The 15,561-nt window shown below is 48.1% G+C and overlaps 1 protein-coding gene across 1 annotated transcript; it reads right to left on the bottom strand.

Moving 5' to 3' along the window:
• Nucleotides 1-438: 438 nt before the first annotated feature.
• Nucleotides 439-14,935, bottom strand: ACTR1A (actin related protein 1A). Its single transcript, XM_018069255.3, has 11 exons — nucleotides 14,831-14,935; nucleotides 9,451-9,515; nucleotides 8,497-8,572; nucleotides 7,670-7,795; nucleotides 6,768-6,892; nucleotides 6,238-6,454; nucleotides 5,226-5,318; nucleotides 4,326-4,500; nucleotides 3,404-3,465; nucleotides 2,992-3,032; nucleotides 439-2,603 (listed from the first exon to the last, which is right to left on the bottom strand). The coding sequence occupies exons 1-11, from the start codon at nucleotides 14,876-14,878 to the stop codon at nucleotides 2,501-2,503; spliced, it is 1,131 nt and encodes a 376-aa protein (XP_017924744.1). The 5' UTR covers nucleotides 14,879-14,935; the 3' UTR covers nucleotides 439-2,500.
• Nucleotides 14,936-15,561: the final 626 nt, after the last annotated feature.

The following is a 15,561-nucleotide window of genomic DNA, read 5'->3' on the forward strand; positions in this document are numbered from 1 at the left end:
CCTGTTCCTACACCTCTGCTGAGGACAAGGCACTGTGCCACCTTCCCAAGGCCCGCCCTGCCAGCACAGCTTGACACGTTAGTTCTCTGCAAACACCTGGGCTGGCAACAGCTCCCCTCACAATGACAGTGGCATCACTGCCCTCACCCCTACTCAGCCTGGGCTGCCCTTACTGCCTCCCCCAGTCCTGTCTGCAATGACAGGGATCTCAGAGATAATGGTTGCAGAGGAGGGAGAGCAGCTTTGGACACCACAGCTGCAGCCCAGGAAGCTTCTAACTCAGCTCAAAAGCCAGGCCAGGAATGCAGTCCTGGACCAGAGATGGTGTCTCCTTGCAGAGTCTGGCCAGCAACAATTCTGCACAGGCAAGAGAAGAACACAAGTTATTACCTCCTTAAAATTGCAAATGTGGGAACATGAGGCCAGGAGGCTTGAGGGTTGTATATGAATGATTTTATTTAAGTATGCTGGGCACCACCAGGCAACATGGTTTGGACAGTGTGTGAGGGAACAGTCAGGCAGACCAAACGCACGCTAGACTGGATACAGCACCGTTCTGTCCAGTCACTGCAGGTTACAAAATGGAGCATTGCTGCTGCAAGGCCAGCAGAGGGGCTGGGGGGGATGGAGAGCACTGACACTGCCTGGCGCACATCGTCATGGAACCGAGAGGGGTTTGCTGCCTCCCCTCTGTGTGCTGCAGCAAACCAGCAAGAATGGAACTGATTTTCCAGCAGAAGGCTGAGCACTGACGATTCTTGCTTAAAAAACAGTCTGCTCTGATGGGGGTAGGTGAACAAGCAGCCTGGCCTCAGCTGGGAAAGATCACCACAACTGCCTGCCTACAGCCTCTCTGAGCCCAGTGGTGAGCCCCAAGAATGTGGTTCCTGCAGTGGCAACCACTTGCTGCTTACATGCGTCTCAGCTGGGGCTTTACCCTCACCCCTGTGGCAGTCCTCCAGCTCTTATGCCATTTCTGTGCCCAGGAGTAACCCCAAGGTGATGTTTGGTGATGAACAGAAAGGAACTGCCACCAAGCAACTCCCGCTCCACTGCTACTGCCAGGTTCTGCAGAAAAGTAACAATGGGGGGGGAAGAGCACCGAATAATGCACAAGAAAAACCTAAAGGGTAAACAGTGGCATGCCCCAACACAAGCAGGTCTGCAGGCTGCCCATGGCTGTTAGAGCAGTAGAAGCAAAGCAGTCACCAGGTGAGCAGAAAGGCACCGCAGTGCAGCAGAACACAGCCAGCAGGACAGCTTCCTGCTCACAAACCTGCCACTCACACCAACCTCCTGGTGGAGCTAATTGTCCTCTCCTTTGGTGCACTCCTAGAGAACAGCGAGGGGGGTGGTGCAGGGCTGGCCGTTCCGCTAAGCGTGTGTGCGGTGCGCAGTGCGAACATCGAACACCTGGGTGACAGGTGTTTAAAGAAGACCCAAAGCATAATTCCCAGGTGCTGTGGTCAGTATTTGAGATATCCTCAGACATTTCAATAAATAAAACAATTTTTACATTACAATGCACCTTCCCAATTATTATTTTGCCCCAGAATGGATTAAGTACACAAGAGTTATGCCTGGCTGTGAATACATGCTCCCTTTGCCCTGACATGGCAGGAAGGAGGGAAACAGCCTCGACTCTTACAAAGAACACGAGAAGTCAGCACTGTAAATCTTGGCAGGTTGAGGGGGAACACACAAGTGCCTTCACGCCCATTCCGGGGCACTTGCTTCCAGAGGAGAAAAGGTATTTAAAACAAGATACGAGAGAATAACCGTCTAGTACAACGATAGCTGATTAGATTTGCTTTGTTCTACTCCATGCAATACAAACTAAGTCCTATCGCCAACTTCTCCAGCTGTGGTGCAGACCCCACATCAGGCTAAGAAGTTACACACGCATACACGCACTCACACACCAAAAACAGTGGGGGCAAATGGGCTTAACTGTTGAGAATGTGCTTTCTCTTAATAAAAAATATATTAAAAACAACTTCAAAAACCTACTGATGGAGAAGACACTGCTAAAGAAGGAAGTAGCTATGGGGTCTCAGCTGTGTGTTTCCAGACAATCCAGGCATTGCAGTTAGGCTGACTAAAGCCTGCACGAGCAGTCTGCAGTGGTTGGCTCCCTTCTGGCTTGCCAGGCAGTTTCTATGAGCTGTTCCCTTTGTTTTTGCTTGTTTGTTTTACAGTGACAGATGTGATTGTGATACGGAAAATAAAGGACTGACATGAAAAAGGAATGGGCCGTTCTGGAGAAATTCAGATTGATACTTTCTCCTTTCCATTAGAAAAAAAAAAACAAAAACCAACAAAAAAAATAAAATAAAAAAGTTAGTAGTACTAATACAACCCTCCTGCTGCTGTCGTCTTTGCTCAGTGACATCGGGGCATGCTGGCGCACACACACACACACAGGCAGCTCTCAGACACTCAGACTCAGAAAAGCGAGTTTAAGTGAGTCTTCGGAGGAGACTGAGGACAGGTCCCAGGGCTAGAAGGTTTTTCGGTGGATGGCACGAGCTCCATCTTCTTCATATTCCTTTTTCGAAACCCACATTTTCTTAAAGGTGTCCAGAGAGGCCAGGATAGAGCCACTGGGGAGAGACAGGCATGCTATGGGTTAGAGGAAAACTTTGAGGGCACTCTCATCGTATCTCTGCAGAGATGGGCTGTTTCTATCATGACACTTGCCCATGTGAGAAAGGTGTTGAGGCTCACAGTTACCTGTGACAGAAACGCTCTCTGCACAGTCACTCCCTCTCCTTCTATCTGCAAACATGCTGGCACTACAGAGCCTGGCACTAGCTGCCCCCTCCCACACGACCTGCTGACTGCTGCTCCAGGAACACACTGAGAATCACCCAGCTGAGCAACAAAACCCTCCTGACACACAGCACCAGGAGGGACAACAGCATCAGAGACAATGGGCTGCCTCTCCCCAGTCCCCTCCCACAGCAAGACATGTTGCTGTGCAGTACATACCCAATCCATGTGGAATACAATCTCTCCTGAGGAGCCGATATCTGGGAGAAAGAGAGAATCAGTCAGTACCTTCCTGAGCTCCAGTCTGCTCTCCCTGACCCACTGCCCCTACTTCGCTCCAGCTAATGCCTGGCAAACACAGATATGATCTCTCCCAACAGAAAGACACCTGGGCAGTCCCCCCAAAACAGCCATTGTGGTCCAGGATCCTGGACAGGGGTCATGTTGTCAGAGAAGCCACCTACTCAGTGATGAAACCAAACTGGTTTTCATCACAACAGCAAATTGGTGGGCTGTCCCAGTCAAGTCATTTCTGGTTTGAAGTAAATGGCAGCTGCACTCTCAACAAGGTTCTTTCAAGGTCACAGAACAACACAGGTAGTAAGTGTTAAACACAAGAGATTGCTCCTACCCTTATTTTGACGTCCTTCGGAGCTAGTTTCTTCACTTCACTCAACAGCCTGTCACCAAAGCCTACACAAGACAAAATGTGTAATGTGAGCACCTCAGCAAAATCCCAGGTTCCATCCACTAACAACATGGACATGTCCTGTGTAGCCCTGTTCAAATATCCCACTCCAGATCTTACAGAGAGACTAAGTTTGGGGAGGCACATAACACAGCCAGTGAGAGAATGGGATTTTGTCTCACTGAGATGTCAAACACTGGCACAATGGGCTCTCCCTCAGCAGCAACTTGAGTCAAGCAAACCAGGTTTTTAGCTAGGACCTCCTCCTTCCCTAGGCATTCCTCCTCTGTACAGCCCGTTTTTACAGGGGGTTGGATGGGAAGCCAAGGACCTATTTGGAGATGTCAACCTGTGGATAACAGACTGATGAGTTCTAGCAGAGGGTTATCTTCAGGTCAGTGAGTACCAGCTGAGCCCTGAGGGGATGGGTAGAAACCTTTCTGCACACACATAGCCGACACTTCATGCAGGACCAGGACTGTTGGACTCTTTCGCACACTACAGACCTAAAGGAACCTCAGGAGATGCAAGAGCCTTTCAGGTACCTAGCCTCAAATATTGTGAGCTACAGCAAAAGGAATGAACACAGCTATTCAGTCCTGACACAGGCAGAAACACTGAAGAAAACAATAAAAGCTCTTAAGTCCAGGAAGTGATGTGTGAGGGCAGAGGTGTTTAGCATACCCACAAGACTGTGATGAGGACTCAGAAAAATCAGGCAGTAACTGCCCCAAGAGAGCAGAGTTCCCACAGTCCTCACCCCACAGGTCAAGTTGGGTGATCTGGGTTATCTTCCCAGTTTCACATGAGAAGAAAGCAAGAGATCATGTATGTCACAGCCCACAGAAAGAGAAGAGGCAGGAACCTTTGAAAAGTGTGGATCCTCCAGACAGCACAATGTTGGAGAACAGCGTTCGCCTCAGGTCCATGTCTGACTTTTGAATGGCAAAAACAAGCACTTCATGGAGTCCTTCACATTCCTCCCCTATCAGGTCTGGCCGGAATAGGAGCTCTGGGGCTCGGAAACGGGCAGGGCCAATCTGCAAGAGAAGTTAGCACAGAGGGAAGAGAGCAACGTGGCTGTTCACTGCCTACAGTTGGGCCTGCCTTTCTTAGGTGAAACTTAAGAGTAATGAAGTTTCCTGGACATTCATGCTGCATCACTAGAACCCAAGTGAATGCCAGTACTGCTCCTACAAAGGGCACCATTTCCATTCTGTAGATGAAAGAGACAAAGAAGCTTGCTGAGCTCTATACAGTAGGTCACTAACAAAAAGGGAGCAAATCCAGCCCTGGTACTGGAGGTAAGACCTGTATTTCCTCTCCTTCAACTATTTATAGTGGGCTCAGTCTTCTGAGGAATATTCCTAACTCACTAATCAAAGGAACTGTTCCTGCACAGAAAACAATTCTAGGCAGGGCAAAAGCCACAAATAAAACCACTACTGAATGCAGTGAGCCGACAACCACCCACACTCCACAAATGATCAGCATAAAGTTTTCCTAGATCAGAGCCTGCACTCAAACAGCTCATGGTCATGCTGCATCCTTACCCAGGACTTCCAGAAGTTGTTAAGGTTTCTCATAATGTTTTCTTTCTCTAAAAATTCTAGTGTCCAGTTCAACAGCCCAGGATGAGTTCTGGTCTTTTAAAGTTATCCCCTGCCACCTAACACCACATGAAATTTCCCATCACTAGGTAGAAGGCTGCTCTGGAAACCCTGTGCTTCACATGAGGAATTCTCCCAGGGTGGTCCTTACAAACCTCAATAGTGCTTCCATCTGGCAGGTAGTACTGAGCCTTCTCAGTCTCCAGAGTCTCATCCTTCTGTGGGTTTATTGACAGGTAGCAGGCACGCTGGAGAGGAAACAGTCAGGGAGAGGGAGATGATAACCCATATACCTCTGGTAAAATATTTTTCTCACTAATAATCAAAATCCATGTATCCCTTTGGGGAGACCAATTTTAACAGTATTTTGTGTTGAAGAACTGACATTTTGGGCTCACATCAGGTAAAATACCTTGCAATATTCCAGTCGTGGTCCCTACCTGCCACAGATTTTGCAGACCCTTGCCCTGAAGGGTAAACAAACGCTAGTGAAAGACATCAGACCCAGAGAAACTGCAGCACAGATAAATGCAAAATGGATTCTAAACCACCAGCCCATCTTCACCTTCATGTTAACAGCCCCTCAATAGTGATTAATGTGACCTTGACTATAACTCACCCAGAATACAGAATGGCTGAGGTTGCAAGGGACATCTGCAGGTCATCCTGTCCAGTCACCTTGTTCCAGAAAGGTCCCCTACAGCTGGCTGTCTGGGACCATGTCCAGGTGGCTTTTTAACATCACAAAGGATGGAGACTCTACAACCCTCTGGACAACCTGTGCCAGCACTTGATTACCCTCACACTAAAAAAGTTTATGTTCAGACAGAACCTCCTGTGCTTCAGTTTGTGCATCTTGTCCTATTACTGGACATCACTGAAACAAACCTGGCTCTGTTTTCTCTGCAGCCTCCCTTCAGACATTTATATACATTGATGAGACACTCCCCAACCATCTCTTCTCATGGTTCAACAGTCCAAGCTCTCTTAGCCTTTCTACATACAACAGATGTTCCAGTCCTTTAATCATCTTAGTGACCCTAGACTCCCCCAGGTAGATAATGGAGTTAGGTGCAGAGCTGGCACTTCCCGCCAGATTCCACAAGCCACAACTTCCCTTGAGAAGAAATACCTGCTTGGATAAAGAGAAACAGAACAGGGCATCACCTCCTTGATGGTCTTGACAATCTCAAACTCAGAGGTGGTATGGAAGTCATAGCCTTCCTTCCGGAGATAGAGGCGCAGGAAGCGTGAGACATCGCGGCCAGCGATGTCAATCCGCATGATGGAGTGGGGCATGGCAAAGCCTTCGTAGATGGGAACCGCGTGAGTAACGCCATCCCCGGAGTCCAGCACCACTCCTGTGGTCCTCCCGGTCGCGTAGCTACACGGGGACAAAGGGTCAAGTCAGAACAAGCAACTCAAAGTGAGCCCAAGCACGCAACACATCCACACTCAACTCAGGGAGCAGAGATTTCACACGAACAGAGGCTAAAAAACCATCAAAAACTGAGGTCTCATCCCAGTTCAGCAAATTCCTGAAAACTCTTCATTACAGAAACTGAGTTTCAGTTCTTACATGGAAAGGGGACAAGTCAGACATCAGTGAGATCTTCTACGGTTTTTTTTTGGTTTGTGAAAGAATGGATTTCACAGCAACATTCCACAAACACAAATCAAAGACGAAAGACACTTACAGGCTAAGCACAGCTTGCATGGAGATGAACAGTGCTGGCACATTGAAGGTCTCAAAAAACACCTCAGCAGCACGCTCTCTGTTCTTGCGCGGGTTTAGGGGGGCTTCCGTCAGCAGCACAGGATGCTGGCAAAGAGAAGAAGGAGTTGTGCTGCAATAACCAGGAGGCAGCTAGGGGTGTGTTCCTGAAAATTTCTACTTATTTATTCACTTTTGGAACCACTGGTGCAAAAGGACAGGTAGAAAGGAATCATTTCAGCTACTGAGCTGTATTAGACTGTGAATAATCTTGATTAGGTTGGAAGACCAGCAGGGTTCTGGTCTAATTAAGAAGCGCTAGGAATCATACTCTGTGAGTAACTCTGCCCCATGACGGACAAACAAGACTCTCAGTGGCAGAAGTCAGTCAGATCAGCCGAAATACACAGACCCTAAGAAAGGGTGAAGGCACATGGTCTTAGTACGAGCAGACAGAAATATTCCTACTCCACTTATACCACTTATACTCTCAGACATGTAATAATCTTTTGGTCAAATCCTTCCAGACCACAGGTGTGTGGTTTTCTCCTTCCTCGCTTCAAATCATGTCACTGCTGAGTGGATATGCCTGATGTGCAGGCAGAACAGGAAAGGTTAGAAGCACTTGGCCTAGAGCACAATCATTAGAGAGTGTGACTAGAAAATGTGAAAGGTAGATTTTCAGTCAGGCCAGAACATCATATCAGGAGAGGAATTCTGCTTGGAACTTCTTGTGCAGCATCGCCTGAGAGGTGAAAGAACCTAATTTAACGACAGACACACATTTAGAGAGAAGGGCAAAGGAAAAGTCCCAGAGTTCCAAGGCTCCTGCTGTTACACATGCACTGAATGACACCTGTGCCGTTACATAATGAGGTCTCTCACCTCCTCTGAGAACGTCTGAAGCTGGTCTTTAGAATACACATACTGCCAGATGCGCTCCATGTCGTTCCAGTCCTTCACTATGCCATGCTCCATCGGGTATCGGATGGCAAGGAGACCTCTGTGCTCCTGAGCAAACAGAAAGGACAAGAGAACATCAAGAAACTCAATCACATTTCTGAGCCCTGGGACTATGATTTAATGTCAGACTCAACTTGAGTTTGCATTCCACTACAAAATAACTTATCTCTATCATACAGGGAAAAACGTGAAAATTAATCACAAACATCTCTCCCAGAGAAGTATTCACAAGATCAGACAAGGCCTTTTTATACCAAGTAGAAAAGTCTGACATTTGCAGAGCACATTCCATCCTAACACTTTTCAAGCCAACACACAGACACCTATCAAATGGTGGTACTGGGGAATGCAGTTCAGAGGGCTCACAAGAAGTGTGAGACCATATGACTATGTGCTGACAGAAACAGAACTGTGGAAAGCAAGCTTTGTGTCCACGCCAGGGAGATAAAGGCAATCAAGTAGGGTCCATTTCTAAAGTTCCCAGTCAAAAAGATGGGGATGTAATGATACAGATCTAGAAGTAGCCTAGAAAAAAAAAAAAGACAGATATAGAAGGTCTTGGGAACGAGGTCTGTGGTCAGCAGATTGGCACAAGAATTTCATGAAGCTTCCCACTTCACCTTGGACACACTTAGAAGTGACAATCTGTTCTGTTCTTCAGGTCTAACACGGATACCATGGAACCACAGCCCCTCCTTACAGCATCATACAGAGATATATGGAGAAGTAGAGTGTACAGGTGTTCTTACCTCTGCCTTTGGACCAATGAAAATGTCCCCTTCTAAAGCACCAGCCATAACACGAACGTGCTTTGGTCTGCCCACACTGGAACAGAGACAAGAGTATAAATGTTTCTACAGGGGGCTCAGATGCACCAAAGCATTATGTACTCTGTGTTCCTCTTGTCCTAACCACACTCTCTAAAGCAATGGGTGGGTCTGGGAGCACTACCAGGTGCAGACAAACCCAGGTTTGCTCAAAGCTAATCTGAGAATCAGAGGTGAAGAGAACAGATTGTAGAGAGTTTTGAATTGGTGGGACACAAGCCATCTGAGTCTGGCTACATTTTCACTGATGACTCAGGATTTACCTGTTCCAATGGCTAGACTGAGCAATTGTCTGAGCTGACAGATCCACATGGAGCTGCCTGATCTCAGGCAGGCTTCTGAGATTAGACATTTCTGGTCCCATACCCCACCACCTCCTACAGATCACACTGCTTAGAAAACAAACTAAAAATTACTCATTAAAAATCTACTCCACCGAAAATAAAAGCCAGTGACTAATTAGAGTTCTTGATCCTACAGTCTTCATCCTGGCAAAACTCTCAGAAAACTTCCAAGGAAGTCTGTCAGGAATCAAGATACTGGACCACCAAAGAAATATAGAGGTCTTCACACCTCTCATCCCAGCTCTGACTTTTTCCAGGTCCTTTTCCTTATGTCTACAGTCTAAAGAACCCTACAGGTTTGGTTGTGTGTTGAACCTGACAAAGTGATAAGTCATCTTTTATGATGTGTGCCCCCCCCCGAAAATCTCAAAGTACTTAACAACAGAGATCTCCTCTCCCTGATGCTTCTTTGCAGCAGGCAGAAAAGAATAATTCATTTCTCCAATTACAAAACTGGACCATTCTTCCACTGTATGTATCAGAGAATTGGTACACAGTACTAAGAACTTACCAAGACCAGCAGAATACTTACTAGTTGGGAAAGCAGTATTTTGGTATTTGATCGCCTGCAAAACCTGCTTTGATCACACCCGAGCCCTGTGGGAGCAAGAGACAAATGCATGAGCTTATCATTCACTGCATCATCCTCATAAGTTTTAGAGGAGTAGCAAAGTACATCAGCACTGCCAGATCCCTTCCTTTCTACTTGGAAAGGGGGGTATTGGGAGGATGATGGCTACAGGCCTCTCAGAAGTAAATTTGGAAAGGATGGAGGGAAGGTGGATAAAGTCAGAGAAGGGAGCAGGAAAGGACTGTGGGAAACAGGCTGAGTGGAGACTAGGGAAAAGAAGATCAAGTGGTAGATAAACTAGCTAACACTAAGGAGGCAGGCCACAGAAACGTGGTCAGAAAAGACACTGGAAACCAACCAGCCTGGTGTCTGGAAAGGACAAAGGTGTTGGTCAGACTGCAAAGGAAAAGGCTGGAGGTAGGAAATGCAGCTGATGGAATATGGCTTGTTCAAAAGGAATAAGGAAGAAGAGATGAGGTATGGCAGTCAGTAAGGCACAAATCCAAAGAGCCTTCTACAACATTCAAAGCAGCAAACACAGTGGGTAAAACCAGCCACAGCGAGGCCCTGGCAGGGAGTCAGTGCCAGGCATCTGGCCCTGCAGCTCCCGTCCCTGTCCGGAAGCACCCTGGAAACCCCATCATCAACTTGGATCTGTGCTGACTCCTTCCCCTCCTCCATTTCCTCTCCCTGCACAAGGGAATGACATCTTGAAACAATGAGTAGCTTGCAGGAACACCCAAGTTTGGTAAGGAGCAGATTTTCATAGGATCTCCTCGGATAAGCCATTTCACTGTTAATCCCAGACTACCATGGCAGCAAGCTCTTCTGCAGAAAGAGAAGCAATTCTGCTTTACCCCATACTGGGAGTAAAGTGTGTGAGTTTGCACTGAAAGCCGTGACCTGTGAAGTGCCTGTTCACTCTCAAGGGTTCTGCAGCAGGACTGCTCTGTTTTTGAGGCCAAAAAGGCATTTTGGCTGCCCCACAGCATTTTAAAATGAGTGGTAACACAGCTCCTCTGTAGTTTTCTGCTTCTCACCACCTCTGCATGGGTCAGGAGGCTGAGGCCACATGAGTTGCTCAGGGCTCTGCAAGTCAAGCCCTGGCTGCAGCGGTTCCGCCATCCCAGTGCCAGAGGTTACCAGCCAGAGCAGGCTCAGCAGAAAGGAATGTGGGGTGTCCCCAGTCTCTCCTGTTCACAGTCCAGTGCCTTCTTGCCAAGCTACTTCCATCAGCATTTTCAGCCAGGAAGCCGGGCTCTGCATGGAGCATGTGTGCTCTGTCACATGAGCCAGGGCGCTCCTGCCTTGAAACCGCCAGTCAGGTTTGCCAGGACACATCTGTAGGAGGTGAGTGTCAGGAACACTCTGCAGACCAGACCTAGCTAGTTATAAAGCATATGGAAGGTAGATTGCTTGAAATCTCGTCTCTTGATAAACACCTGCACCCAAACTGGCTCCAGGAGCACACTCAAGCTGGCATCTGGGCAGGACTGCTCCCTCTTGGCAAGAGGGACTCAGCTCCAGTTGCATCCCAAGGTCTGTACTAACTGATACCAGTGTCAAACTGGCCTGTAAAGTGTTAAAAAGAGTTCCCTTGAGACAGACTCTCTTCTGGCTACTCCCTTCAAAGTGAAGCAAGGAATAAAACAAAACCACTGCTTTCATTTTTCTTATAGGTTATAAACAACTCTCTACCTGGGAAAAGAGTACCATACTTTGTCAAGTCTCAGAGCAAACAAGCTGAATGCAATAACTTAACCACATCAGAATATTGCACTTCTTGAATATTTTATTCAAGATAATGACTGATCTTGCTGCCAGCACAGTCTGCTGCTGGGAACTGGTTTCAGGAGAACAATGATGCTCCTATTTTAATTTAGAGATTAAAACTTCCTTATGCTGGACCAAAAATTACCCAGCATGTCCTGCTGAGATTCCCAGCAAGTTATGTATTTTAAGATTTACATATTGAAGTTCAAAGTTAACTGAATGTGCCGGTAGCTCAGAACTCCTTCTTGGAGTCAAAAACAAGTGACTGCTTTGAATGTGGTACGATGGGGCTTCAACACAGTTGTGCTTCCAAGTGCCTGGGAATAAACCAAGCACAGCTGTTTGCTATCTCTGCACTACAAAGACCTGACAGCACTTTCTGACCTATTCAATTTTTCTTGAAAACGTTTTACTTCTTTGCAGATACGAGTGCACTGAGTAAATGTGTTTATTATAGACCAGTTTGAGATTCCTACACAATGTGAAGAAAACATTTAAATTTTGAAATAACCCTGATTCAGAAAGTTTAAAGACCTGTTTTTCCATTTTTGTTTCAAATAAGAAAAAACCCATGCATCTTCCCTTCTGCTACAAACTCTGATTTACTAGAACTTAAAAGAAAATTTACAAATTTATATGCTTCCACCAGCAACTATCCTGCCTGAGCTTTCATCCAATTTTTTATTATTTATTTTTTTACTTTAATATGAGCAAAAGAATAAAAGAAGGAAAACTAGATGTAAAATGTAAAGGTCAAGGAAGATAAATTCATGGAAAATTCTTGTGAGTACCATGAAGTAACTGAACATGCCTCATCCTCTGGCTCTGTAGCCAGTCAGTTTATGGATACATTTATCTTGATGCATGAATTTAAACAGAAATCACCAAGAGTCAATCTACTGCATAGCACTTTCTACGGAGAGTGCACATTTATATTGTCATAGAACTCTTTTATTAGATACAGATTTTGTAAGATCAAGAACAAACCAAAGACACAACAGCCCTTACTGACAGCTCAGCTGCTTAAATGCCACCACTTAGACTATAAAGCCAAATTTTATCCTCTTTTTATGAAACAAGGGATAATTTCACAGAGGTCAAGGAATCTGCGCTTTCTAAGGCCACCTTTGAACTATCTACATGTGCATAAGGTTCAGTAAGGCTCCCAAATCACACAGAGAGAGCTTCTGGGACTGCAAGACGTACACAACTCTTAAGAATTAGACAATGAAGAACATTAAGGTTGTGCTGAGGTACAGCTCCAACCTCTCGCTGTACATTACAAAACTCTCCCTACTGAAAACCAGAGCACTGTTTGGTAAAGGGAAGGGAAAAAATCCTCCTTGTTGAGTTTTTAAGCTACATCCTTTAATGGCCTTTAGGAACACACAGATACTAGAGCACAGCCGGGACTAGAGGGGGTCGAGCTCGTTCACCAGCTCACTATCTCATTTACCCCTTCCTACCCTCCCACACACACCTCTCTGAGGAAAAGCAGCAACGGAACAGCCGTGGGAACAGCAGTACCTGCTCTGTGCAGCTCCACTTCCCATCCTGCCTGAACTCCAAAGAGTACCAAAAATGCAGAGTCACCACCAGGCCCCTCTGCCCACGGCCTGCAGGTGTTCGAGGCAGATGTCACAACAACTGCTCCATTCTACTGCTTGTGCAGGGAGGGGAAGGGAGGGAGCTCGCTTATCAGAGAGGCAAAAGGAAGAATTGGCTTTTATAAGACCAGCTGATAAAATGAAAAAAGACACAGAGTCAGCTGCTGGCACACGAGCCCTTCTTCAGCTCTGATGCAGGGGTGGCAATCACTGCGCTAAGTAAGAGGACATGCTGAAATTAGATACAGGCTGTTACTGTGTGACCGTAGCTCCACAAACTCATCCTCACAGCACCAGAACGCCTAGAAATAACTTTAATGGTCAGCTAATCACTCGACAACACAGCAGGATCGGTGCTGCTCCAGTCATTTCTAAGAAAAATCAACCTAACACACTCTTTAATATCCTCAATAAAGGAGATACATGTTTTCCTCAACATGGTCAATTATACTGCTTAATCTCATTTTCCATTAGATGCTTTCCTTCAGTGTCTAACCTAAATCTCTCTGTTGTGATTCCAGGGAAAGAAACAACGCCAAAACTGTATCAGAGAGCTCAATGTGTAGAGAGGAAACTGGGATCAATAATAAAGAAGGGGTCAGAAGAATAACTGGCTTGATCTGAGAACACCTACAATCACTCACTTCATGGGGATATAAAGCAATAAATTGAGAAGTGCCAGGCTAGCAGATCCACATGTCATACAGCAAAAAGATTCAGCAGAAATTAAGCTTTTGGAGAAAGAACGGAGCACAATACTGACCCTTCAAAACAACAAAATCTGAATCCCTGGCAGTAGAGGTCAGAAGGGAGGAGCATGGATTTGTGACTCACTACACTGGAGGAGGTTCCCTCCAAGATACGCCCTCCCACCCTTTCCTGGATGGTCCTTCCTCCTGGGAGGCCAGCTTGGATGAGGCAAATCAGAACTGGACCCAGAAGTACCAGGCATGGAATCACTGTCATTCATCTCCAGCCGAGCTATTGCCCACAGAGGTGCATGTCTGCTTTGTGCTAATGAGCAGTATCATCAGCTTGGAGCAGCCATCTGCAACACCCCACCACGCTGTCAAACTACAGCTGATGCAATCTGTGCTGGGAGCAGATCCTTCAGGAGCACGGAAATCCAGGCCTTGGGAGCGGCACTCCATTTTTTTTTTTTGTTTCTTTTTTTTTTTTCTGTTTTTGTTTTTTTTTTTTTTAATGTTCGTTAATCTTTGCTGTGGACCGCCGGCGTGCTGGAATTTTGCACTGGGAGGAAGTGCACGTACTGGGGGGTGTATTCCCCTCTCGCTGCGGGTCCCCCTGTGATGGGGGACCTGGGATGCAGGGCTCACGCCGCACGGCCGCGGGAGGAAGCGGGGACGCCCCAGAGCGTGTGGGGGTCCACCCAAGGCCTGACAGGAGCCCACTGGACCCCCGGGCAAATATTTCCCGCCGAGAGCACGCCCGGGAGTGCGGCCACATGCCTGGCCAGCACCCTTGTCCCCGTCGGCACAAAGAGCGGGCGGGCCGGGGCCGGGGCAGCCCCGTGTGACTGACAGCCCCCACTGCCAATGAGCGCAGGTGCTGCCGCGCGGTCCGCCCCGCTCCAGCAGGTAACAGCGGGTTCCGCGGTCCCGCTGACCTGACAGCGCCGCAAGCCAATGGGGGCGCGCCGCCCCTCCCCGCCAGTGGTAGCCCGGCGGTGGCGGGGGCTGCGCCCCCCAACGCGGGGCAAGCGGCCCGCCGCGGGTGCGTGGCAGCCGCCCAGCCAATCGCGGAGGCGTCCGAGGCGCGCGCCTCGCCCCCCGAGGACGAAGTGTACCGTGCGGCGCTTGCGAGGGCCAGAGGCGGCGGCAAGGCCGGCCGGGGGGGGTGGTGCGGCCGGGCGGGGCGCGGCAAGCCCCGATGACAAAGGATTGGCCGGGCCCTCCCCGCTCCGCGCGCGGTCCCGGACGCGCGGGGGCGGCTGCACTCACGTTGTCTATCACGACGGGCTGGTTTGCTATCACGTCGTAGGACTCCATGGCGAGGACCCGCCGCAGCCGCCCGTCAGGGAGCAACAGCCCAGCCCTCGGCGGCGCACGCGCGGAGCGGGGACGCGGCGCCGCCTGGGTGATGTATTCCCGCGGCCGCGGCGCCTGCCGGGAGTTGTAGTCCGGCGCAAAGCGACGCTCGGTGAGGCGACATTCCTGTCGCGGAGCATGCCGGGCGTTGTAGTCCGGCGCCGGGAGAGGGGCGCGCCGGGAGGCGGAGTTCGGAAAAAGGAAGTGCTCCGGACACATCCACGGCCGGGAAACCGGTGGATGTTGCGGTCCAAGGGGGATCTGGGCACTTCCACCAAAAACGCTACATCACAATTGGCGGGTTTCCACCTAATAGATTTTTGCACGCTAATTTTTTCTAATAAGAAAGGAGAAAAAGGTGATCCCATCAACTTCTGGAGAGGGCATCTATGACTAAGGAAAGTGTTTTATTGTCTCATCATTTCATGGGATTATCTCTACAAACTGCTGGTCCTAACACATCTGTTGCTTCCGAGAAATGCCTGTTTCTCTGCATTTTTGAGGCACGGCAACCACAAAAGAAGTGCTGGCATAAAGGATACACATCACAGGTATTTTGGTGGTGAACAATGTGTTTCCTCTTGTTTTCCATTGGCTACATGTTCTAAAAGCACTTGAAATGATCGATGACTGAAACACGGGGT

The sequence above is a fragment of the Manacus vitellinus genome, unplaced genomic scaffold (assembly GCF_001715985.3).
Source record: "Manacus vitellinus isolate BGI_N305 unplaced genomic scaffold, ASM171598v3 scaffold_15_pilon, whole genome shotgun sequence".
NCBI classification, from domain to species: domain Eukaryota; kingdom Metazoa; phylum Chordata; class Aves; order Passeriformes; family Pipridae; genus Manacus; species Manacus vitellinus.